This window comes from Tauraco erythrolophus, chromosome 2 (assembly GCF_009769465.1).
Source record: "Tauraco erythrolophus isolate bTauEry1 chromosome 2, bTauEry1.pri, whole genome shotgun sequence".
In the NCBI taxonomy this organism is placed as follows: Eukaryota; Metazoa; Chordata; class Aves; order Musophagiformes; family Musophagidae; genus Tauraco; species Tauraco erythrolophus.
Window position 1 is genome coordinate 115156858 of NC_141466.1, and position 24447 is coordinate 115181304.

At 47.7% G+C, this 24447-nt stretch overlaps 1 protein-coding gene across 1 annotated transcript; it reads left to right on the forward strand.

The window, feature by feature from the left end:
- Positions 1 to 261: 261 nt before the first annotated feature.
- On the forward strand, positions 262 to 23539 carry LOC147529294 (TOG array regulator of axonemal microtubules protein 2-like). The gene is made up of 15 exons (XM_086626338.1): positions 262 to 289; positions 2437 to 2568; positions 2913 to 3212; positions 5787 to 5977; positions 6916 to 7057; positions 7808 to 7949; positions 8690 to 8795; positions 10155 to 10390; positions 11566 to 11724; positions 13911 to 14028; positions 15130 to 15230; positions 17776 to 17980; positions 19094 to 19310; positions 20948 to 21034; positions 23307 to 23539. The coding sequence occupies exons 1-15, from the start codon at positions 262 to 264 to the stop codon at positions 23537 to 23539; spliced, it is 2397 nt and encodes a 798-aa protein (XP_086482464.1).
- Positions 23540 to 24447: the final 908 nt, after the last annotated feature.

Here is a 24447-nt window from a genome sequence, read left to right on the forward strand (position 1 = left end):
TGACAGAATGTGGAAAATGCAGAGCTTGACTATATTTTTAGGTTGTCTTAACACCACCTGCCTTGAGCAGTTTCGTACTCAGGAACCCCTGTAGGCAGGACGATGCCAGCGATAGGTGGCTGTCACTTGCACTAGCTGTATTCTTTCTCCCTGCAGGTTCCTGACGCTGCAGAAGAACCCACCGGCAGGGGTATCAGGCCCAAGGACCAGCAGCACATCAAGTAGTCTCTCGTGTGCAAAGAGCCCGTTGTTCCCTCTGCCATGGTAACACAAGATGATTTTGCAGCAGGTAAAGGGCTGCAGCAGACTGGAGACTTCGTCAGCCAGGGCTTGTTGCAATCCTGTTCCTGCAGCCTTTGCCAGGAGGATGTTCCCCTGCAGCAGCAGTGCTGGTGCCCAGGAATGCTGGTTGGCGCATGGAGGCAGAACGTGTACAAAAGCTGCATTCAAAGTGCTGATCACGAGACCCTGGAGATGCTGGCAAGTGCAGCAGCTGCTCTTTCTGCTGTACAAGTGAGGGCCCAGCCTTGGAGAGGCTGGGCAATGGGGAAGATATTGGCCTGGACAAGGGGCAGGGAACACACTGCGTACAATCTTGAATTTTCAGGAACAGCCGAGATGAGAAATTTTTTGAGGCAGGACAAGTTTATGGTTATGGGTGTCTCTGCAGTAAAGAAAGTGGGGAATAAACCCCTGCAACTGTGAAGCAGACCAGAGGAGAAGGTTTGGTTGAATAATTTGCATCCTAGAAATACAGTAATAACTAAGCCCACTGACCATTTAGGATATTTAATGCAGACTGCAAACCTTTTGGTTATAACACCTGGTGATTAATTGTTTGTGCCCTAGTACTTTCTTTGCTGTGAAGAGAAATAAAACCAAAAAAACCCAGAAAAAAACCCAACCCAAAATGGAGTGAAATTACAGAAACAAAGGACTTTGAAACTCGCTTTGGAAAGCATCTATTTATTAGACATTGTCAAATTCTAGAGACCATTGTGAGTTGTTTACCCTTTGAAAGGTAAGGAAGGAAATCCTGCAGTCGTGCATGGGCAACTAGCAAAACATAGAATCATAGAATCATAGAATGGTTAGGGTTGGAAGGGACCTCAAAGATCATCTAGTTCCAAGCCCCCTGCCATGGGCAGAGAATCCTCCACTACACCAGGTTGCTCAAAGCCTCATCTAACCTGGCCTTGAACACTTCCAGGGATGGGGCAGCCACAACTTCTCTGGGCAACCTGTTCCAGTACGTCACCACCCTCAATGTAAAAAATTTCTTCCTTATATCCAATCTAAATCTGCCCTCTTTCAGTTTAAATCCATTGCCCCTTGTCCTATCACTACACGCCCTTGTAAAAAGTCCCTCTCCAGCTTTCTTGTAGGGCCCCTTTAGGTACTGGAAAGCTGCTATAAGATCACCCCAGAGCCTTCTGCAGGCTGAACAGCCCCAACTCTCTCAGCCTGTCTTCATAGGAGAGGTGCTCCAGCCCTCAAATCAGCTTTGTGGCCCTCCTCTGGACTCGTTCCAGTAGCTCCATGTCCTTCTTATGTTGGGGACTCCACAGCTGAACACAGTACTCTAGGTGGGGTCTCGCGAGAGCTGAGTAGAGGGGCAGAATCACTTCCCTTGACCTACTGGCCACACTTCTTTTGATACAGCCCAGGATACGGTTGGCTTTCTGGGCTGCCAGTGCACATTGCCGGCTCATGTTGAGCTTCTCATCCACCAGCACTCCCAAGTCCTTCTCGTCAGGGCTGCTCTCGATCCATTCTCCGCCCAGCCTGTACTTGTGCTTGGGATTGCCCCGACCCACGTGCAGGACCTTGCACTTGGCCTTGTTGAACTTCATGAGGTTCACACAGGCCCACCTCTCCAGGCTGTCAAGGTCCCTCTGGATGGCATCCCTTCCCTCCAGCGTGTCCACAACACCACACAACTTGGTGTCATCTGCAAACTTGCTGAGGGTGCCCTTGATCCCACTGTCCATGTCTCCAACAAACATGTTAAATAGCACTGGTCCCAGTACTGACCCCTGAGGAACACCGCTTGTCACAGTCCTCCACGTGGACATTGAACCGTTGACCACAACTCTTTGAGTGCGACCATCCAGCCAATTCCTTATCCACCGAGTGGTCCATCCATCAAACATATGCAGAACACATGCAAACATATGCAAAGGAGTAGACTGTTGTGATGTCACAGTGCTGGAATGCAAGCACCTCCCCAGGCAACGGCAGAGTAAGGTGAAACAGACCTTGCAGAGACCAGTGACCACCCAGGCACCGGCAGAGTGAGGTGAAACAGACCTTGCAGAGACCAGTGACCAGGTCACTACTGGTGTGTCAGTCTCTTCTGGAAAAGCGGTGTCTATTCTTTCCTCTCTCTCTCAAATGCTGCGAATTTGAGTCATTTGTACTGTCCTTATTTTAAAGCTAAGTGCCACGCTCCAGTTGCTGTCTGCTGTGGGAGGATTCCCAAATTCAAAACCAGATACACAGCTCTGCGAGGTGGAAGCATCAGTTTGAACTTGCAGTTTCGTGGCAGCAGTTGGACCACTGAAAAAGGTGAGGATGGAAAGGGGTTGAATATGCAATGGTGGCCCCAGTCAAATGAAAAAAAAATATTTCAAGGAGAAACGGTCCTCAGAGGTCAGTCCTCATATGCTGGCTCTGTGTGGCAATTTGTTTCCTCCTCTCACCAGTGAGGCCTTCAACCTCTCTCTCCTGGCTTGCTAGCTCAAGGTTGCTCAGAAGAATTAAACTGATGCTAGTTTTATGAAAAATAAAAACACACTGATCTTCCAAAGGATAAAAAAAAACCCACCTTGAATGCCTCACTCATTAGATGGGTTGACTGTAAAGATAATGAGGTCAACTAACTCAATTCTTCCCTTTTACCTGATCTACAGCTTCTTCTCGGTCCATATCAACAACTCAGATGAAGAAACAGTTGAGTTTATGGGATGTGGATGGAGCTGGGAAACCTCCATCCCCAAGGGCCATCTCTCCCCTGGATGACTGGGTCAGCAAGGCAAGTGTGCACAGCCTTGGCACTGGGGATGAAGGGGATCTCTCCCACCTTTCTCACCAAGCCTTTACCCAGGACCTCCAAGAGAGGGTGGTGTGCAGCGCTGTCCCAAAAGCCATTCAGATCAAGGACAAGCTGAAGACGAGGAGCATGTCCGAGGGTCTGTTTGCCTTACCGAGAGGTAAGACAGGAGCCTGCCCGCTGTCCTGAGGGTAGAAGGGTCTCTTCCCATCTTAGAGAACTAGCGGACATTCCCAGTGAACAGTTCTCCCCTGCATGTGCCCCCCTACAATAACCTTCCCTACTCTCAGTCCCCTGCGTAGCCCTCCTGTTGCTGGGGGGCTGTACAACTGTGGGGCAGGGAGAGGAGAAGAGAGTGTATGTGCAGGTGACTTATTCTGGGTGAGCACAGATCCACGGGCTCCCTGTTGTCTGACAGGAGCCCAGAGGACCAGGGTGTTCCTCTGGTGGCTCTGTGGAAGTGGATAAGTGTTGTCCACTGGCCTGCTTCAAGTGGCTGCCAGCATGAGCATGTTTCCCTGTGTCTCACATCCTTTGTGTCTCCTCTTTGCAGGCCTGACTGGCTGCAGTGTCTCTGAGGGGCTTACCCTTAAGCCCATAGTTCCCAGGTCAGCTTCCCAGAGGCTCCTGGTAACCTCCAAGCCTGTGCCTCCCATCCAGAACAGGCTTCCTTCCTCAGAGCCCGGCACCATGAGCAACGGAGAGCAGCAGCATGGGGAAAATAGCACAGGCTGTGATGACTGCGATGGGAATAACAAGGAGCTGATGTCAGATGGAAAAGGATATAAAGTAAGGAAACCAAGCCAAATCACATGTGGTGGATCCTTGGTTTATTTCCTGTAGGCAGAGCTCTGAGATCTTCTTTCCCTGTGGTATGAACTCAGGGAAGCAGCTGAGCCAAGGAAGAGCTCGGCTGGACATTCTTGTGCTTCAGGCTGTCTTTGCAACGTAGAGAGCTCTGCTGAACTTCATTTGTGACAGTGAACCTGAGATGAATCGTGTGGGAGCTGGAGAGCACTGACCATCCAGAGAGCACGTTAGCATCTGGGCTGAAAGGCTAGTGGGTGACTGTAGGAAGGGCAGAAGCAGAAAAACCGATGGGCTTGAGAAAAGCAAGTTTTGACAGCTTGCAAAATGAATTTGTGGGGACTCGGCTGGAGTTCAGCAATGGCTGGTAGGTCCTTTAGGGACAGTGAGACGGTAGTGATCTAAACCCATTCTCGTATCATCAGAAAGGCTAACAGAGGCAATGGCAGCACAGAACATCCTTAGGCCAAGCAGGTGGATGACAGATGGGAATGCAGCCATTGCCAGAGAGATGAGTGAGGGGAGGGAACTGGCAACAGAGTGGGACATGGTCTCTCCCTCACCACTTCCCTTTTCATTGCCCATACTAGGCCAAGCTGCTCCATCAGGCTTTTTTTTTCCTGCCAAGTCTTAGCTCAAAGCATGGCTAAACTTCTCGTGGCATCAAGGAGGAAGGCTGGACGCTCAAGCTGAGCACTCTGTTCTACTATTTCCAGGCTTCCCTGCTGCCCTTGCATTGCAGTGGTGAGAATGGGAAGAAGTCACTGCGAGTGGCTGTGATTCCCCCTATCCCCAAGTCAGCAAGACCATCTGAAGAGGTTCCTGGCAGCACTGCAGTGCCTCACCCAAGCTCTCAGCCCCCAGTTTTCCAAGAGGCCCTGGGGATGAGGTAAGACAAGGATCTCCAATATGCTGTTCACCTGTAATGTAAAATTGAAGTAACAATGATGTATGTAAGAGTGAGAGACACTTAGCTTAGCACTTAGACCTTGCTAAGAAAGTCTGCCTACTTTAATGCTACTTCCCCTTCTCTTTCTACCTCCTCATATATTCTTTTATCCTCAATTTTCTTAAGGCCAAGATCAGGCAGCAGAAGCAAAGAGAAGACCAGTAAATCTCCAGGTAGGTACAGGGCATGCCTGCCCTAAAGTGAACATAGGAATCCTGACCCGTGGGTGGCACTGGGAAAGTTCAGTCGAAAACCATCCTGTAACTTTTTTCAATTCCTTGATGGGCTCAGAGGGTTCCCCCCAAACTCAGTCACTGGGAAAGTGCTCTGGTGATCCAGTGAAAATGATTCCAGCATTGAGTTACAAACGGCAGGAGCTACAGGGGTACCTTGGGCCACCGGAAATGCACAGCAGGAAAAGAATACGTTCCTCTACCTCGTGCTTGTGCCTTTTATCTCCCTGCATGCTCTCTAATGTCACAAGGATTAGAGAAAAACAAGGTGCTTCACATGAAATGAGAAATGTTCCCACACCTTCCTCCTACACCTGAAGGTGAAAACCTTCCCTTGGAGCTGTTTCTGAACCAAACATTGCCTATTTTGGCACTGGGAAAAATAGTGAAACCTTGTGTGATAGGAAGTCCTTGTGAATTTTCCATTTACAGAGAAAGAGCCTTAAAAAAGGAGCCAGCCTATGCAGGATCTGAGCTTTCCATCCTCTTAAAAGCACAGGCCTCAGTTAAATGCTGAGTAATGAACTGAGGCTTCCTTTTTGCAACTCCTTTACCTCAAATCGCGTATGCTAGGTTTATTATTACAAATTTCTTCTCCTACTCTATCTGCAGTAGGTTTGTGTCTGATGGCCAACAGAGCAATGCCATTTTTGCTGCCAGTGCCAGATGGTAGTGCCCCATCTGTTTGGACAGGTCATATGTTCCGTGCTGTTCTAATGCCCAATCTATATCTGTGTCTTATCAGAGCTCCAGACTCTGGAACCTGTCTTGCCTGTTCTCCAGCATCGCATTAGTGGTGGTGTGAAGTCTGCTGGACGTTTGTGTGAACCTGTGGCACCATTAACAGGCTTCCCACACAGTTTGGACAAGGACACGGATCGTCTCATGAGCCCTTGCCTTCTGAGTGACGATGAGCCGACGGACAGCAATGGAAGGGTAAGCGCTAAGGACAGGGGTGAGCTTCCTTTCAGTGACTGTTCAGTGCTCAGCACGCACTGTCACTGAAAATCATGACCTTCCTCTCTTGGGGAGCACATTTTCTTGGGAATACATGCTCCAGAGCAATTGCTTGAGTATTTTGCCTGGTGTAGAAGTCACTGGTTGGGAGATGGTACTAAGGTTATGCAAGAAATATTCTTTATGTATGAAGGCCAGTTTAGAGCAGATCTGAATGGCAGAGACCGCTACACATCAGTGAGTACGTGCAAAGTGTGTGCTCGGAAGCACAGCAGCAAAGATTATAGTGTTGAGCATAAGCAAGGCTGCAAAATAAAATGGGAGAGCTTGCTTCTCCTTGGTTACCTTTCTTGCTGTATCTCACAGCCCTCTCATTCTGAATTTTTCTATTCATTAAGACCAATGTTTCTCAAACTTGTTGTCACGTGACTCCTTTTTCACACTCCTGTGCTCTCAGAGAGCAGCCGAGTCGTTCAGAAGCAAGGAAGTGAGAAGCAGCTGCAATTACTGGCTGTGAGTGTTAAGAAGCAGCCAGTTACCTCTCACTGCTGGTTACTGCAGAGGGGTTTTGTTCCCCTGCCCTGGCCTGCAGGAACTGAACTGCCTGTTCACTGGTAACGTGAGCTCTTCATACGTCTTAGAGCACTCCTGCGAGTCTCTTGGCTCAAGGAGGGCTTCCTGACATAGGTTGAGAAACTGTCTTGGACCAGGGAAAGTTTATGGCAATGAAGTGTTACATGTCACTGGGTGTAATAGTACACCAAGGCGAGGAAAGGAGGAATTCTTCTGAAACTATTGGGATGTGTATGGAGCTGCATTAAAGACTATGACACTCCAGCACTGTACTCCTGATGAGGGGTTGTGTATCGTTTGTGTATCTCTATTTATGCTCCCTAACGTATTTCCATTGCAACTAGGTCCGTGTTATCTTGTCCAAGTCAGTTCGGAAGAAGATAGAGCAGCATCGAATGAGAATGATGGAGCTTTTGCATGTAGAGAGGGAGAAAGAGAGAGAGAAGTCCTTGCAGAGTGTCGACCCTGAGGATGCAGGCAAAAAAAGTAAGTGGTTGCTATAGTTGTGGGCCTTTTTTTTTTTTACTTGCTTGCTATCTGCCTAGTGTTGCAAATGTCTGAAATCAGACTGGAAGGCTGTTACACATGCATCTGACTGGAAGTTTGAATAGGATTTGTTTCCTCTTTCCAAAGAAAAATACAGAGGCATGAATTGTCTTGCTTGTGGCACACACTGATTCAGTCACAGAATATCACCTTCCTCCCTTCTCCTATCAAATCTTTCAGACTGGAAGATTCTGTCTTGCAAATTACATTGGGGCTTCAGGCTCTCTAATTGAGAGCAGCCTCTGGGAAAGTGAATAGATGAGTCCAAAAGAATGCTTTTCAACCAAGGTGCAACCTGGAAGGCACAAAATTAAACGATTTCCAACTAAAACACAAAAGATCTTGCTCAGGTGATAGCAGAGATTATCCTGCTGACAGCACTCCCTGCTGAGGAGCTGGCATTGCAGAGCCGTGCTGGAGCCCTTAGCCTAAGCTGAATTGAATAAAGTACTGGTAAGGCTCTAGCAGGCACTATGAATCTGCAAGCTGGCTGTGGTACCCAGCTGGAGGTGACTGGGAGATAGTTGGGTGCTGGGCAAAGCAATGAGCCAGACAGCAGGGAAGTCTCTGAACCAATGGCAGTTTGCACCCATCTGTAATCTCTGCTGGGGGACTGGGTTGTAGTCTGCTCTGTGGTGGGGTGCCTTGGCCTGGGGTATGCGACACTGATGTCTCACCCTCTCCTTACAGCAAACTTGCTGCCAGCCATTGCTGTGGACTTCCTGGAGCGGGAAGAGGATCCAGAGCGTGGGGACACCACGGAAGCCAGACCCTTCCCTGATCCACAGCAGGGGCTGCTCAACGCGCTCACGTGCCTCAGCAGTGACGACTGGTAAGAAAGCCCCCTGTTCACTCTTCCTCCCTCTCAGTGTAAACCTAAGTTAGAAATGCTTTTTGCTAGTGCCTCTGGGCCCAGACTGCCCAGATGTCCAAAAGGAACTAGTGATTCCACTCCAAAGCAGTCCCAGTATAAAGATGTGAGAACAGCCTCTTGTTTACCTTGGTCTGTAGCAATCCTACAGCCGCAGCAGGTCCATGCTGTTTCCTAGCTTTGCCTTCTGCTCCATGTAGCTGCAAGTGAAGTCTTCAGGGGGTTGAGGGTCCTGGAGGGACGTGACTAAATTACAGAGTGCAAACTCAGCTATGGGGTGGCAGTGCAGACTCTCACTCCTGAACTGCCCTCTGGGGATGGCAAAGAATGGAAAATGCCTCAGTACCAGCCAGATGGGACTGTATCTCAGTGACAGGGTCCAGGGAGGGTGCAGGAAACAGTCTCCCAGCTTCCAGGAAGCGGCAGCACAGGGACTTCATGTGCCAGGGATTTCAGGAAGGTTGTCCTGTTTAACAGCCACAAATTAACCCATCCGCTCTGAAACCATCTATTTGCCTTTTGGGGTTATGTACCCTTTGACCGCCACAGCATCCTGTGGAAAGAGTTCCACCATTTGATTAAGTGCTGCATGAGAAGCGCCTCCCTCTGGTTGTGTGAGTCGACACCTTGGTGATTTCAGAGGGTGCTGCCTACTTCTTGGGCGGTGAGAAAAATCACTCCTTTTGGTAATTGCCTTTCAGGCAGGAGAAGGCAAGGGGCCTCTCCAGTGTCAGACGCCTGGCGATCTGCCACTCCGAAGTCCTTCTCTGTAGACTTCGTGATGTTTCCCTGGCAGTTACTGAAGAGGTAAGAACTTTGTGTTTAAGTGTGTCCCATGTATCTCGTATGTGGGCCGTGGAGTGGATATCTGCTTGTTCACTTAGATGTGTGCTCGGTGTCTGCCTTAATTACTATTTTTAGTCCTCATTTTTCTAACAGCTGTGTCACCTAGCTATATGATCTGTCTGTACATAGAGCTACATCTACCGGTACGTAGGGCATCTGTCTCTCTCCTCTTGGACCTAGGTGTCATTCTCATGCAATATACAAATGCAGAAACAGAGACACTAATCAGGTGATTTGCCACAGCCCAAATCTCTGCCCAAACTGTAATTAAACACTGCAGCTTCTGCCTTCCAGCTTCCTCCACTTCCTCCTCCTCCTCAGCATCCCGGGGGATTGACTGCAGGCATTTATTTTCCAGTGTTTCCTGATGATGTCTTCTCCTTCTTTTCTGGGTGATTTGTGGCAATTTGCCTTTTCCAGTGATCTGTTGTCTCTGTGCACTGGTGGAATTTTGCACTGCAGCCACTGGGTGCTTGGAGCGGCCTGGCTGTGGGGTTTGCAGCGCAGCCGCACTCAGCTTCACTCTCTCATCAGTTAACAAGAGGTCTCAGCCTAAGCTCCTTCATAACATCTGCGGTGACGTGTCCAACTCGGTGCTTGTCTGTGGCCTGAACCAGCTGCGTTGTACTCTTACTACACGATTGCCCAATAGAGAAAATATTCCTTTGCTTGCAGAAGATAGTAAGACTTAGCTCATTTCCATGAAAATCAGTCCTTTTAGCCAATATTTAATGATGTTGAAGGCTTTATATTAAGTTTTTATGGCAAGGTTTTGGTAGTGGGGGGGCTACAGGAGTGGCTTCTGTGAGAATTGCTAGAATCTTCCCCTGCGTCCAAGACAGCCAGCACCAGCCAAGAGGGACCTGCTGCTGGCCAAGGCCAAGCCAGTTGGCAACTGTAGGGCCTCTGTGATAACACAGTTAAGAAGGGGAGAAAAACCCAACCTGTGCAACAACCGGCAGCTGGGAAGAGGAGTGAGAGTGTGTGAGAGCAACAACTCTGCAGACACCAAGGTCAGTGAAGAAGGAGGGGGAGGAGGTGCCCCAGGCGCTAGAGCAGAGATTCCCCTGCAGCCCAGGGAGAAGACCATGATGAGGCAGGCTGTGCCCCTGCAGCCCATGGAGGTCAATGGTGGAGCAGAAATCCACTGGCAGCCCACAGAGATTCCCACACCAGAGCATGTGTATGCCTGAAGGAGGCTGTGACCCTGTGGGAAGCCTGTGCTGGAGCAGGCTCCTGGCAGGACCTGTGGACTTTCGTCTAGGTGAACTGATTTTCCTTACAAAGTGGTTCTTATGGTTTCCCTCATGACCTCCCCAGGTGAACAACCTCCGCTCAAAGGTGGCTTGCTTTGCAATCGGCACGCTTGGAGAGCTCTTCAGGACCATGAAGACTAACATGGACCATGAGGTGGATGCAGCTGCTAGTGTCCTGCTCCAGAGGATGGCAGACTGCAGCGAGTTCATTCGCAAAGCAGCCAATCGGACCCTGGGGGTCATGGTGCAGAGCGTGACTCCTGCACGAGCAATGACGGCTCTCATGGCTAGTGGAGTCCGGTATGGTGTTCTTCTTTCAGTGATATCCTTCACCTGAAATTGTGTGGGTAGAGGGAAGGGATGGGAGGCAGAAGGGGCATGATGGGAGGGAAGAGTCCTTTCTCCTGCACCTTCTGTGAACTCGGGGATCAGATTCCCTGGTTACCCTTGCTCCCATCCTGTTGTCATCTGCTTCTGCCCTCCTGCAGCCCGTTTGTTCTCACAGTCTGTCAATGCTGCCTAGACATGGTGAATGACAGGGAAGCAAAAGTTTCTGCAAAGGGTGGTGATACAGCCTTGTGGCTTTCAGGGAGCGAGCGCCCTTTTGATATTTCACACTAACCACAGAGGCTCTGGGAAAAAACCATGTGTCATCATTAAGCCATTAACTTGAAAAATAAGGAGGCTTATTGCTGGGACACGGAGCACGTGGGGGAGAACCCTTTGGGGGTAGCATAGCCTGCTCAGCAGACACGGCTCCTGCCAAGGGGAGTCTGTCAGACCGTCGTGTCCTTAGAGCTCCACTTTCTTTTCAAATTGATGCTGCCTTGAGTTGGTGAGCTACTTCATAGGTGCCTTCACAGGCTGACTCCCATGGCATAGCTGAAGCAAGTGCTGCCTTAAAATAGTAGTGCTTTGGCTAGTAGGTTCAAATAGGCTCCCTGTAGAAAGGACAACCTGGCTAAAACGGCTGCTACCCTTTCCTCAGCTTTTGAAAAGGCTGAAACACTCAAACGTACCTCTTGCCAAGCCTCAAAGAACCAACTGGCTGCATATTCTGCAGCTTTATGGCCCACAGGGTTTTCCCCTCTAATTTTGGCTTTTTTTTCCAAGAGTCTGCAGATTTAGAGGTAAACGGGTGGGATAAGTCCCTGTTTCGCTGCAGCTGTCTGTATAGTGGGAGCCCTCTGATGAGTCAGCATGAATTGTCTTTCATTTCCCTCTTTCTCAGAGTTAATTTTGGGAAAGAAAAGAAGTATCAAATAGTCCAGGGAGACTGAATCCCTCCCTCTTCCTTGCAGGTAGCCTTTCTGTACAGTGCCAACTCTGTGTTTATCTGAGGACAGAATCTTCTAGAGGTGGCTAAACTGGCAGCAAGAACACACATCTCCTTCCCCCAGCAATGACAGGGACTAATGACTGTGCTTCTGGCCCTCCTTTTCCCTCTGCCCCTGTGTGTGTTCATTTGTTTCCAGGCACCGCAACGTTCTGGTGCGGAAGTGTGCAGCTGAACACCTTCTGACCGTGGTGGAGCAAACTGGAGCCAAGAAGCTGCTGTCGGGAGCACATGACAGAACTGAGCAGCTGGTGCACACGCTGGTGAAGCTCGCTCAGGACTGTCATCAGGACACAAGGTGATGATCTTCATTATACCTCCGAAAACTTGAAAACTCTTTGATGTCTGGCTATAAATGATAAAACCACAAAAGAGTGGAAGATAAAGTAGATATTAAGAAAGTTAATTCACAGTGTAGATTATGTCATCTAAGGAAATGGCTGTACCGAGTAACATGAAGTTGTCCAGAAAGAAGAACCATTGCCAAATTCCTGTAACTTGAATGACTCTTTATTCAGATCATAGATTCATGGAATGGGTTGGGTTGGAAGGGACCTTAAAGATCATCTAGTTCCAACACCTTTGCCACAGGCAGGGACACCTTCCTCAAGACCAGGTTGCTTAAAGCCTCATCCAACCTGGCCTTGAACACCTTCAGGGATGAGGCAGCCACAACTTCTCTGGGCTATGTTCTAGTGCCTCACCACCCTCAGAGTGAAGAATTTCTTGCTTAGGTCTAACCTAAATCTCCCATCTTTCAGTCTAAAGCCATTGCCCCTTGTCCTATCACTACATGCTCTTGTCAAAAGTCCCTCTCCAGCTTTCTCCCAGGTCCCCTTTAAGGACTGGAATGCTGCTAGAAGGTCTCCCTGGAGCCTTCTCTTCTCCAGGCTGATCAACCCCAATGCTCTCAGCCTGTCTTCATAGCAGATGTGCTCCAGCCATTTTTGTGGCCCTCCTCTTGACCCGCTCCAACAGCTCCATATCTTTCTTGTGTTGGTGACCCCAGAGCTGAACACAGTACTGCAGGTGGGGTCTCACGAGAGCAGAGTAGAGGGGCAGAATCACCTCCCTCGACCTGCTGGCCACGCTTCTTTTGATGCAGCCCAGGACACAGATGGTTTTCTGGGCTGCCAGCGCACATTGAGGCTCATGTTGAGCTTCTCATCAACCAGCACCCCAAGTCCTTCTCCTCAGGGCTTTTCTCATTCCGTTCTCTCCGTAGCCTGTACTTGCGCTTGGACTTGCCCCGACCCATGTGCAGGACATTGCACTTGGCGTTGCTGAACTTCGTGAAGTTCGCACAGGCCCACCTCTCCAGCCTGCCAAGGTCCCCTGCATGGCATCCCTTCCCTCCAGTGTGTTGACCACCCCACACAGCTTGGTGTCATCACCAAACTTGCTGAGGGTGCGCTTGATCCACCGGCCAACCACCCCTCTTGAGCGCTCACGCTCACCGCGCCATTGCTCCCAAAATGCCACGCGCCGTTTGCCCGCGAATTCCCGCGCATGCGCCGCTCGCCGCGCGCCGGGGCTGGCGGATGTTGGGAGGGGCGGGGGCGCTGCCGGAGCCGCGGCCGCGCCTGTCGCGAGAGGTACCTGCGGCGGGGGGGCTCTTGGCTCCCCCGGCCTGTCCTCGCTTTGCTCCGCCGGTCCTGTTTGGGCTTGTGGGCGCAGTGCAGAGCTGAAGCGTTGGCCGCTCTTGGTCCCTGAATGATCCCAGACTGTTGTATCTGGGAAGGTTAAGACGATCCTGGAAAGATTCCGGCTGTCTTCAACCAATGTATTCAGTCTTTCTAAATCCCTTCTGCAGATTTAGTTGCCTGTGGTGGTCGTCACACGTTTTGCTTCCCCATCATTGTAGAACGTTGTCTGTGGCTGAATGACCTCCAGGTTTCCTCTGAAGACAGCTGCAGTTTCATAGTAGCAAACCAAAGCAAAACCAAAAAGAACCCCTTGCTTTGATTATTACTGTAAACTCCCATTGATAGATGGCAAGAAGACATGAACAACCAGCTGTCTGTGTACAGACACATAGTCTGGAGTAGTCAATAGTAAGCATGAGGTGATTTGTCCTGGCTTCTCGGCCAGTGACAGAAAGGTAAATTATTGTGCAATGGCAGCAAGACGCTGCAAATAAGCCGTGACAGCAAAGCAGGGGATGTGCTTTGCTCATGCCACGGGATCCTTCGATCCCACAGAAGCATACCCACAATTTCGGAGGAAAATTGTATGTTCCCATTGCCCGGCGTTGTCCTGTTGCCTCCGGTGTTCAGCTGGCAGCATTGTGCAGTGGCAATAAGTGGAGGTAAATATCTCTCTCTGCTGAATAGGTAATACCTTCTCACGTAAGGATTGCGCATGAGGAGTGTAAAATATCAGCTTATTTTACTAAAACTTTTCCTTTGTTTATTCACAAGAGAGGAAAGACAGGAATAGTCTGTAGAAAAAAAAAGTCATTCATGTCTTTCTTTCCTGTGTTAGGTGTTATGGACAGAAGATGCTGAATATATTGATGAGTCATCAAAAATTTGATAGATATTTGAAGAAGTCTGTCCCCTCACGTGACTTGGAAGAAGTTATGGCAACAATTAAGCAGAAAGTAAGTGCTTGACAGGAGAAATGTCTCCTTTTGCAAGTACCAAGATTGCTGATGTGAGATGAAACATACCTCATCTTTCTTTCTCTCATTCTTCCGCTGAATCGTTTTGCTCTTGGGAATGAGCTGTGGATCCTTAGTGTGTTTATCTGCAGACAGTGAAGGAAGTAGTATGGTTAGAAAGAAAGTGGGTGTATTTTGAATATCAGCCACAAACAGGAAAGGAAAGGAGAGGAGAGAAGAGGAAAAAGGAGAGGAAAGTAGGAGAAAATTATTTCACTTTCAGGTGTAAAAAAACCCCCTTTGTCTTTTGCCATTTTATACCTTTTTCATTTCTTTTAGGTGGAGCTCGAGTGACTCTAGTCATACATAACTTTATTAGGATTGGTGTAAATTTCTCTCGTGAGGGGTGGTTGCAGCTCGGAGGCGGGTGGAGGTGTGATTTGGTAGCTAAAGGACATGATTTCACCATCACTGCTGAGGCAGAGGTTGTGATTCATCTTTATCTTCACCAGGCGCCCCTTTTCCCTGATAACAGGGATGAGCCGTGATACCTCCGTACCACTCTACTTCCCATTTCAAGGGTATTACGTAGGCCTTTCCTGGGAGGAGCAGCTGTGTCTCGTCTCAGAGCTGCTCTGATATTACAGCTTATGTTGAGATGTAGCTGAATTTTGGGGGACAATGTTCTCCCATTCCCCTCCAATTTCAGTTATTTTCCCACAGTGCCTTTGTGCAGGAATAAGGAGAGTGAGTGTGAACCAAATCAACTCTCAACACAATGCACAAACCTCCAGAGAGTCCAAAAGTTTCCTGCTATTCCCTTTAGGAAGGCTTCTTCCCTACCAGTTTACATTATTCCCATTTGTGCTCAAGACTAGTGAATTCAGGATTTTATACTGCTGTCTGTTATGGTAGCACCTATAACCTGCCTTGGGTTGTTGAAAACAAGTAGTAGACATCACTGAACCTCTGTCTATGTTGTGAAATGTTTTCCTCAGCCTTTCTTGGTGGCAGTGAAACTGTTTATATCTTTTCTGTTAAACAAATAATTTCCTATTTTATCTTCTATAAATTAATATTTGGGTTTTTATATATATATAGATGGGAGACCGTAAATGTGAATGTCCATCTGCCAAGGACCCCAGGAAGTCTAGCAACAGCGACTCGATGAAAGTCCAGGACAACTCGCCTACTGATGGAAGGTACTGAGCACTTCTGTTGTATCTGACAAAGCACGTGAGGAGCTTTACATGTCTCTTCCTCGGTAAAATCTTTCTGGTGGAGATGAGCTGTGCCAGAGATTGTTTCCTTGCCTCACAAATCTTCTATGATAAAAAATGTCTACTTCTACGTTAGGCTGAACACAACATCTGGGGAGGGTTTTCCACAAAAATTGAGAGAGAGGAAGAGTGTCATGGTTTAGGCCGATCCAGCAACTAAACTCCACGCGACTGCTCTCTCAGTCCTTCTTCAGTGAAATGGAGAGGAGAAATATAGAATAAAAGGACTGAGGGTCGAGACAAGAACAGAGAGGGAGCACCCACCAACCATGGTCCCAGGCAAAACAGACTCGGCTTTCTTAAAGCAAAACTATTTATTAACAGTTGCTTAAAAAGGACAGAGGGAAACAAAACCGATTACTTGAGAGGATAAAGAGAAAACAAGGCCAGATCTTAAACAACACCTCCCCACCCCCCTCTCCTTTTGTTCCCGGCTCTACCTCCCTCCCAGCGGCGCAGGGGGACAGGGAATGGGGGAGTGCAGGTCAGGTCATCCATGTTGTTACTGCCGCTCCTTTCTTAAAGGAGGAGGAGTCCTTACACCCTTTTCCCTTTCTCCAGTGGATCCCCTACTCACGAGGAAAAATCCACAAACTTCTCCAGCGTGAGTCCTACCCGCAGGACGCAATCCTTCCCCATCGGATTGCTCCAGTGTGGGCTTTACCACAGTCTCAGATTCTTAGGGAGCTGTTGCCACTCGCTCCGGCGTGGGTCGTCCCACGGACTCTAGATGCCTCTCTACCTTGTCGTGCCCATGCTTCACGACCTCTCTCAGGCCCAGGCATCTCTTCTCCAACGTGGCTTCTCCACGGGCTGCGAGTGGGTCTCTGCTCCACCAACTCTGTCCTGGCTGCAGGGGGGCTGCCTGCCGTCTCACCACCGGTTGCAGGGGAAACTCAGCTCTGGCACACCTCATCCCGTTCCATCTTCACTGACCTGGTGTCTGCGTGGTCGTTTCTCTCAGGTCTTAGTCCTCTCTGGTTGTGCTCGGCTCAGCGGGCACCCCGGGAGCGGGGCGCTCCATGAGTTCCCCAATTGGCTCCGTTGCCACCATCTTGAGCGGGTGGCGCCGGCCCAGCGCGGGCAGCAGCCCGGCCAGGAGCCAGGGAGCGAGGGCAGTGCCCTCCTCCCCTCTCCTCACTCCTGGGCAAAGCACCTTTTCCGGTTCCTTTATCCCAACTTAAATAGGGCAATTTGCAGAGGAGCCGATTGGCTCGCTGCAAGGGGGATGGGAGTCCAATCTGGAGGCACAGGGAGCAAATCCCCTCTCCTGCCACCAGAACCCCCTCCCCCACATCAAACTTTCACAAAGAGACAACCACCATATATAGCTCCAAAGACCCAGTGCAGTGTTGAGGATATTGTGGAGGTTGTGAGAGGGTCATGTCTCTGCCGGTTGTCTTGAGACAAGTGGTTTCAATCAGCGTATTATCTGAGTGGAGTCTTTTTGAGATGGGTGATGCGATAAGAAGTCCCAGTCTAGAACCAAGATGCCGTTCCCAGAACTAGCACTTTCCATGCATGTGGTTTGGCCTGACTTGAATCGTTGCTTTCTGACCCTCAAACAGTACCAGCAAGACAATTTCTGAGCAGTTCTGGTTGACAGATGTCTCAATGTAGACTTTTTCTGTAGCTCTTCATATTGTTCAGACCCATTACTGGTTGGTTCTTGGACAGCATGTTTTTTCCCTTGTGCTGCAATCAGCATTCAAGACAGGAATTTGGTTCTTGCTGTCTCCCTGTGCCAGCAGGAGAGCTCTTTGTACCTGTTCTCCTCTGATAACAGAGTGGATTTATTTAGCTCTGTTGTGCTCAGCAGTGGCAGGAAGGTGACCACACACCTCTCTAGCATAGTTAGGATCTCCACATGCTCATGGCAGACAGAGGTGGATCCAAGAGAATTGTTTCGATTGGGTTTGTTGAGCTGTGGATTCAGTCCCTAGGGAAGCAATAATGTGAGCATAGGAGTGGGATGGCTGGCTTCTGTTTTTGTCTCTGTTGCTGATCCTCTGGATCCTTTCTGATATGCTCTTTAATCACTTCGGGTACGATTGATCTGTTCAGATGCATCTGAGCTATTTATCCGAATTCCCATACCTGTTGGAGAGACACCTCTCCAGAGCAAGTAATTTCCGTATAATACAGACACCTCCCATAAGATGAGGCATTTCAGCTTTGAAGTAGTGCCTATTTTTCCCCACAAAGGGATGCTAGATGAGTACCTGGGAAGACATCTGAAGACAGATTAGATTAATCCCATCTTCAGTGCCTTGGTTTTCCTGAGTAAGCGCTCGCAATAATGGTACTTGCATCTTGTCTCCTGTAATGATTGTCATCAGATCAAAGTTGCTTTTCAGATCAGGATCTAGCTGAAATCACATCATTAGGAAGTCTCCTCAAGATGTTTTCCTCGCAGTGAACTGAAGATATTTTCACCAAAAGGTCTTACTTTGTTTTTATTTTCCAGTTTGAGGTCTGGCTCTGATGTACTCAGCTTACACCGCAAGACAGTCCGTCGCTCTGTGCTTCGCACTGCGGAAGAGAGTGAACAGCTCCAGGACCTTTACGAGCTTCTGACGGGCAAGGAGTTTCAGACACGAATGAAGGGAGTGCTGCTCCTCCTAGATCACTGCAAAAGCAGCCCCCAGCTCGTTTGCACTAACATTTTCCAGGTATGTATATGTAGGGCATCTCTATTGCTCCTTTCCCCTTAGCTCTTTTCCCAAGCCTCTACCAGTACAGTTAACTCAGTATGTCTTGGCATTACATACTAGTCGTTTGGGACAGGCTGGTCCCACACTTACCCCAAATAATTTAATTCAGCTCCAAGCTTTAGGGCAAGTAATTTCAGTCCAGATGTATTTTTCTGACAGGTGCCTATTGGTGCTGTTCAGGAGATGATGTCAGAATTTACTGTTTCTGTAGCTCCTGCTGTCTCCTATTACCAGTTAGGTTGAAATAAAGGAAGTGCAGCCACTGAAAGCTTGGCAATTATCCTCTAGAAGAAAAATGGTTTGGGATGGGGGAGAGAAGTGTCAGGCTGGGTTGATTTAAAAAATGTAAGATTTTATTTTAAAGGATGCTCTTGTAAACTTTATCTTGTCTTGTGCAGACACAACTCTGCCACTTCACTTCCATCCTCCTCCCTTTTCTGCTTGGGAAAGACTCTTCTCACCCTTCCTGGAGGTCTTTTTTTCTCTTTGGAAAGAGGAGGAAAATGACTAGAAATAGATCTTCCTCCTCCTCCCAGCAGCTGCTTTTTTCCCCTTTTCCAGATAATGGTGCCAGATAATGTGGCTGTCAAGGGACTGAAGCTGTTCTAGTGAGAACTGCACAGCACATGAAACTTCTGAAGTCTGCCTGTTAGATAGACAAATGGTCTGGATCCTGAAGAGTTCTTCAGAGCCCTGCACTCCTCTAGATATAGGTTCTGGGCCAGATAAAACAAAACTTGGATCTCATCCAGCCACAGTTTTGGCAAAATGAAAACTACCTTCAGTACTGCAGACAACTTCATGGAAAAATAGGCATCGTCAATACCTGTTTTCATACCTCAATACCAAAGATACTATTTGCATTATTAAAATGGGATTAGTTTAATGATTTATAGGGAAAGAGAAACACCCTATGAACTATCCTGTCGCCACTTGAAATTGTGCCAGCAGGCGCTGACCTGACGGAAGGGATTACGTTCCTCTTTTACATTGCTGAGTACTTGTTTCTACCTCAGTTCTTGAAACAAAGACTTTTTAATCCTGCTTTCATGACGTTTTTTTTCTTGACAGATTTTTGATGTTTTTGTCCTGAGACTTCAGGATTGCAACAAGAAAGTGAGCCAGCGGGCGCTGGAGGTGCTGGCTCTGATGGTGCCCATTCTCAGAGATGCCTTACACCCAGTGCTGTTCTCTCTGGTGACAGCAGTCACTGAGAACCTGAACTCAAAGCACTTGGGGATTTATGCTGCAGCTGTGAAGGTGCTGGAGGCATCCATTGCTCACCTAGGTAAGGCTGACTTCTGGCATTGACTCTCCTCAGCTGTGGCTCCTCCATCTTGGAGCCAAGTGAATATGGAGTCTGTTGATAGTTGTTGTCATCTGTGGAAATATCCATCTGCCACAAGATGTTTATGAAGTCCTGCCTGCCTTCTTTCTATCCCAGTCTGTTGTATCACGTTGTGATGTGCAGCTGAATGGATGCTGCTTATCACCTGGATAGTATGTCTGATTATTCATTCGGTAGAGAGGGCATTATAGGGATTAGTTGAAGTTCCTGCCAAAAGAGCAGGAGGGACGTGACTAGCATTTGTCATGACTGTTTTCCCCCTTCCTCCTGGGAAACTGCGTGTGTTTGGTTTTTATTGACTTGGATTTCTAAGATGTGCATTCTGTGCAAATGAAAACGTCATTTTGAATTCAAAGATTGAGATCTTGAATTTAATGAGATACTATGTTATGATATCAGAGATCAGATGAAGGATGAAATGCTTGTTCTGTAGCCAGCCTGGAGGCCTCCATATGTGTGGGGTTACAAATGCCTTGGCTCCCTTGTTCCAAAAGCGTGAGGAGCCCATTATCGTCCCCTTTTCTGGATGCTCCAGCGTGAGGCTGCAAGAATGCCTGTTGATGTAAAATCAGTACCTGCAGTAGGGAGAGGGTGAGGTCCAGCAGAGCATGTCTTCTGCTGCCTACCAGGGTCATGCTGAAGTTCTCAGGGATCCTAAGGCTTGCTTTGACTGGGAGTACACCTGCTCTGCAGAGTGCCCCTCCAGCCCATCCCTATCGCTCTCCGAAAGCTACGTGTTTGCATGCCAGGGCCTGGCAAATACAGTAGCATGTAAACTGGCAGAAATTTATTTTATTTTGCAAACTGCAGTTACCCCTGCCCTTTCCCCTCCCCTCTTGTCTTATTTATTTTTTCTTATAACCTCAGAAGAGTGAAAAAGAAAAGCTTTGCTTGGCTTATCACAGCGGTAAGACTGAAGCCTTGCAGATCGATTCAGGCAATAGTTTATAAATTAAAACAAGACCCCAAATAAACAACAGACAGTATAGGAAACACTAAAATGTGTACGACAGTCAGGTATTGGGAAATCAGTTCATTTTCCAGTCTCTCTACCAAGATCTGATTTCAGAGATGTAACAAGAGCCCCTAAGACCAGATGGTGTTGGCAATGAGCAGTAATTCTTTCTTGTGAGAGTCTTGTCTGTAGATTCCAACAGGTAACTTAAAGATTTGACATCAGCTTAAAGTGCAAATGGATGTGTGGACTTCTGAGCCTTCTCACCCTTTTCGTTAGAGGAGAGAGAAGGTCACTTCTGCAAAGCTGTGGAATGCAAAACATTTTCGCGGCTTATATGTGATTTAAAATTTGAGGGCCCTGATGTGAAATGTTTAACGCAGCTCCTTGTACAGCAGTCGACTTTGGATTTACAAATGTGAAATGTGAGCTTTTCTTTTTGAATTTTAAATCCTCCCAAGTAAGCTGGAAGGAAAGAAGAAGAAAAGGACTCAGAAACTGGAAGAAATTTACTTTCTTTTACAAAATGCAATTACCCCTGCACTTTCCCCTCCCCTCTTTTCTTATTTATTTTTTCTTATAACCTCAGAAGAGTGACCAGAAATAAATGTTTTTCTTTCAGATAAGGCATTGCTGCTGCAAGCCTTTGCCCAACGAGCGCGTTTCCTCAGCGGCCAAGGTCTGCTGGACGTCACAAAATATCTCTCAGGTATCACCTGCTTCAGCTAATTTCTACTTCTCTAAGGCAAGACGTCTTCAGTGGGAATATTTAGAGGGAATGGCTCTGAATGGACAGTGCAGTAGCTCATCTAACAGCAGAAGGTCCTGAGCTTGTCCCTCCTGCAAAATACACATCCTCGGTGTATTTGGCAGGGCTTTGCCTGGCTGCTGTGGAGTCATGTGGCATGTGAGATGAGGACGGTGCTCAGGCTCCGGTGCTGAGCCCTCACTGGGACATCTCAGGACCTGCCTTCAGGAATGAGAGGGGCTAAAAGTACCCTGGCTGGCTCCTCTCTTTGAAGGACAGTACAGTAAAGGTGATGGAGGTCTGCAAGAGGTCCCTTTTCTAAAGCGGAAGACCATCCGTTAGAAAAAATTGTGGCAACCTGTATCTCTGAGGATCAGTTTGTGTTGGGATCATGTGATTCTTATTTTCCTGTTGGAAGCTTTTGGGGATGAAGCCTGCAGAGCCTGGGAGTCATGGCGTAGGTGAAAACTCAACATATACTACAGGCAAGGATTTTGTGCAAGGCAGGGTTTGGGGGCAGAAGTGGGCGGTTCAGCTCAACCCACTGATGCTCCCTGCCTGTATGGCAGATACGACATTGGACTCTGAGCATTTCGGGATGTGCAAACAGTCTGTTTCTGTATCAGCAGTACCCGACACGCTACAAACGCAGCCGATAACTGATTTAGAATCGTAGCTTGCAATGTCAGCAATAGCCAAGGAATGGAAAAAATAATCATCTCAATATATACTAGAGAAGACTATTTGTAGCCTTGCTTTAATTAGGGCTAAATCCACTGCTAATTATGCCAGTATCTTTTAATCCAAGGTTTAATACACTTTGCTTCTTCATTCTGAATCTCAAAAGGGCACGTTTCGCCATAGCGAATGTAAAAGGGCCTTTAAAGATAGTTTGAATAAGGTGAATCTCCACAAACACAGAATTTAGTTTTACAGTCATTTTAATCTCTTTTTCAAATCAAGTATTTGAACATAAATCGGGACGACTTTGGAGAGAGCAGATATTCTCGCTGGGATTTAGTGGGAACAAACAGCTCTGTCTCTTCTGAAGCTCCATAGTGACCGCTGTGTTTAATAGCGTTTAAGCTCAAATTGACTCCCATTTTAGAATAGGTACCATAACCCTTTTACTGCTTACCAGAATTGTCTTCAGGTATTTTCAGGAGCTCTTTAAATGTGATGACTGATGCTAGATTTACAGCGTAGAGGAAACGAAGGTCCTTCCATTACAGAGTAATAAATGGTTGCTGCATAACATTTCCACTGAGCAGAAAATAAGAACTCTGTCTCCAGACCATTTCAGATTTTGATCTCTCAGCAAAATCTGCCATGCAAGGAGCCTGCTGGTAGCAAGTTTTTGATCGTATTTAATATAGTTCTGATCAGAAAATGAGATGAGAGCAGACTTCAGAGAGAATGAGAGGAAATGCTTGTTTTTTGTTACATTTCAGCCCCCTTTGTAAGATTTTTCTATCTCAGTATCCCTATTTCAGGGAACATTGTGAGGGTAAATGCCATCAAAATCGTGAGATGCTCAAATGCCACAGCAATGGGATCTGAGTAATTAGCTAAGACTTCCTGAAGTCTGAAACAGCTGTTCAGTAGAAGCCACCAAGTATGAGGGGAAAAACCTCAAATTAGACCTTTCTGCCACAGACATCAGTCACTGAGATTTCTAAGGAAACTTCATTTCAAATAAATGAAAATTAGAAAACTGATTTCAAGCAACACATCTTCTGTGGGCTGGAGTTTTGAAGTGTGGTATAATACTGCCGTTTGCTGTGTGCCACTGAGCAAAGACTTTTGGCATTTATCATCAAAGGTCACAAAAAAAGAATCATCCTTTTTATTAGAAATTTTTCAATTACCTCTCTAAGCTGCATTTCAAAATCTTCAGCAGCTGGTTTAGACAACTTCTTGGTGGAAACATACAGCAATTTGACATTTTTGTCATTTGTAATGCAGAAGTGGCTAGTGAAATGATTTACAAAATGTGTGTGATTTGCTTTGCTAAGTCTATCACAGATACAAAACGTCTGATTTAGAGAAATTAAGGTCCTCAGAGGTAAGTGGTACTGTTCAGTGGATGATCAGCCATTGGAGCCTGTTTCTGTATCATTGGCCTCTTTGTGCTTGCTGATCTTAGCCAGAAAAGCCTTCCAAGCACCAAAACTAGAGGTACATACTTGTTTGCATTAAGGTTGTTAAGAAGCTTGTCTCTCTCGCCCCACAGTGCTCGTGACATCTGTTTATCCCTGGAAACCCCAAGCTGTCAAGAACTACGCCCTGCCTGTGCTCTGGTTCTTCCTGGGAAACGGGGCCCTGCCTGTTCAAAGCAGGAACTTCAAGGCTGTGGGTACCACACTTGCAAAAAGCCTCTACGAAGTGATGGGCTCCAGGCTGAAGGAGTATGCTGCCAAACAGCCTCAGCAGGTGGAGAAAAACCTCTACGACCTTTGTGTCTGAAGAATGGGATTTACCCTACAGAGTTTATCGCTACAGGTGTAGGCTTTTAAAAAATAATAAAAAATGAAAGGAAGTATTTTTCAAGTTTTCTATCTTGAGCTCATCTTAACTAAGAATCTTGCATAGATACCAAAATGCTAAAACCCGTGTGTCAATGCAATTTCTAACTGTAAAAAAGAAAATAATGTATTTATATACATGCTTAGAAAGTAAGAGATATGCATAGAGATATATAGATATTTACTTCTGAAGTGAGAGATGGGTTTTGGAAGCATTGGGACTATAGGATTACATGGCTTGACTTGGGAAGCAGAGAATGAGACCAGGACCTGCTTGCCCAGAGGGTATGTGGTGGGGCTGTCAGAGGATGTGCAGGTCACTGGATGTGCGGGTGTACGCCATAGGGGCCAAGCTACCAGGTGGCCCCTTCACAAGTCTCTAGGAGCTGCTGGTGCAATGGCAGATACCCAAGATGTCCAGGTCTGAGATGTCCAGGTGAAGCTCAGACCCCCAGTCCCATGACAGCAGAAATCTCCTTAGCTGTGCTGACATCTTCTTCTCGTTTCAGGGGATGCGTCTTGTCTGCGATCCCCCGTGCAACGGACTGATGGGGCGAGGTGATGAGTGCCATCAGGCTGCCTCCCAGCACCTTGGGGCACCTCTGGGGAGGTGCAGGAGAGGGGCTCAGGGCAGGGGGCTGTGCCACCTTGCAGGGGGTGCTGGGTGACACATGGGGTGCTCGGCAGTGAGTGGGCTGAGGGTGTCCTACAGAAGCTGGAGGGAGGCAAGATGTGGGCAGGCAGCGTGGGACAAGGTATATTTTTTTTAAAAAATACACATTTTCTAAACACTGTCTTTTCTGTCTTTTGAGAATTGAAGCGCTTGAAGTGCTTGACTTATATGTGGAT

What these genes read in the sequence shown, in the direction of transcription:
- LOC147529294 (XM_086626338.1), top strand. Translation starts at nt 262, where the DNA reads ATGGTAACACAAGATGATTTTGCAGCAG. An exon ending in CTCATGGCTAGTGGAGTCCG is followed by an intron (nt 10,391 to 11,565) that starts GTATGGTGTTCT and finishes ATTTGTTTCCAG; the next exon opens with GCACCGCAACGTTCTGGTGC. An exon ending in TGGCAACAATTAAGCAGAAA is followed by an intron (nt 14,029 to 15,129) that starts GTAAGTGCTTGA and finishes ATATATATATAG; the next exon opens with ATGGGAGACCGTAAATGTGA.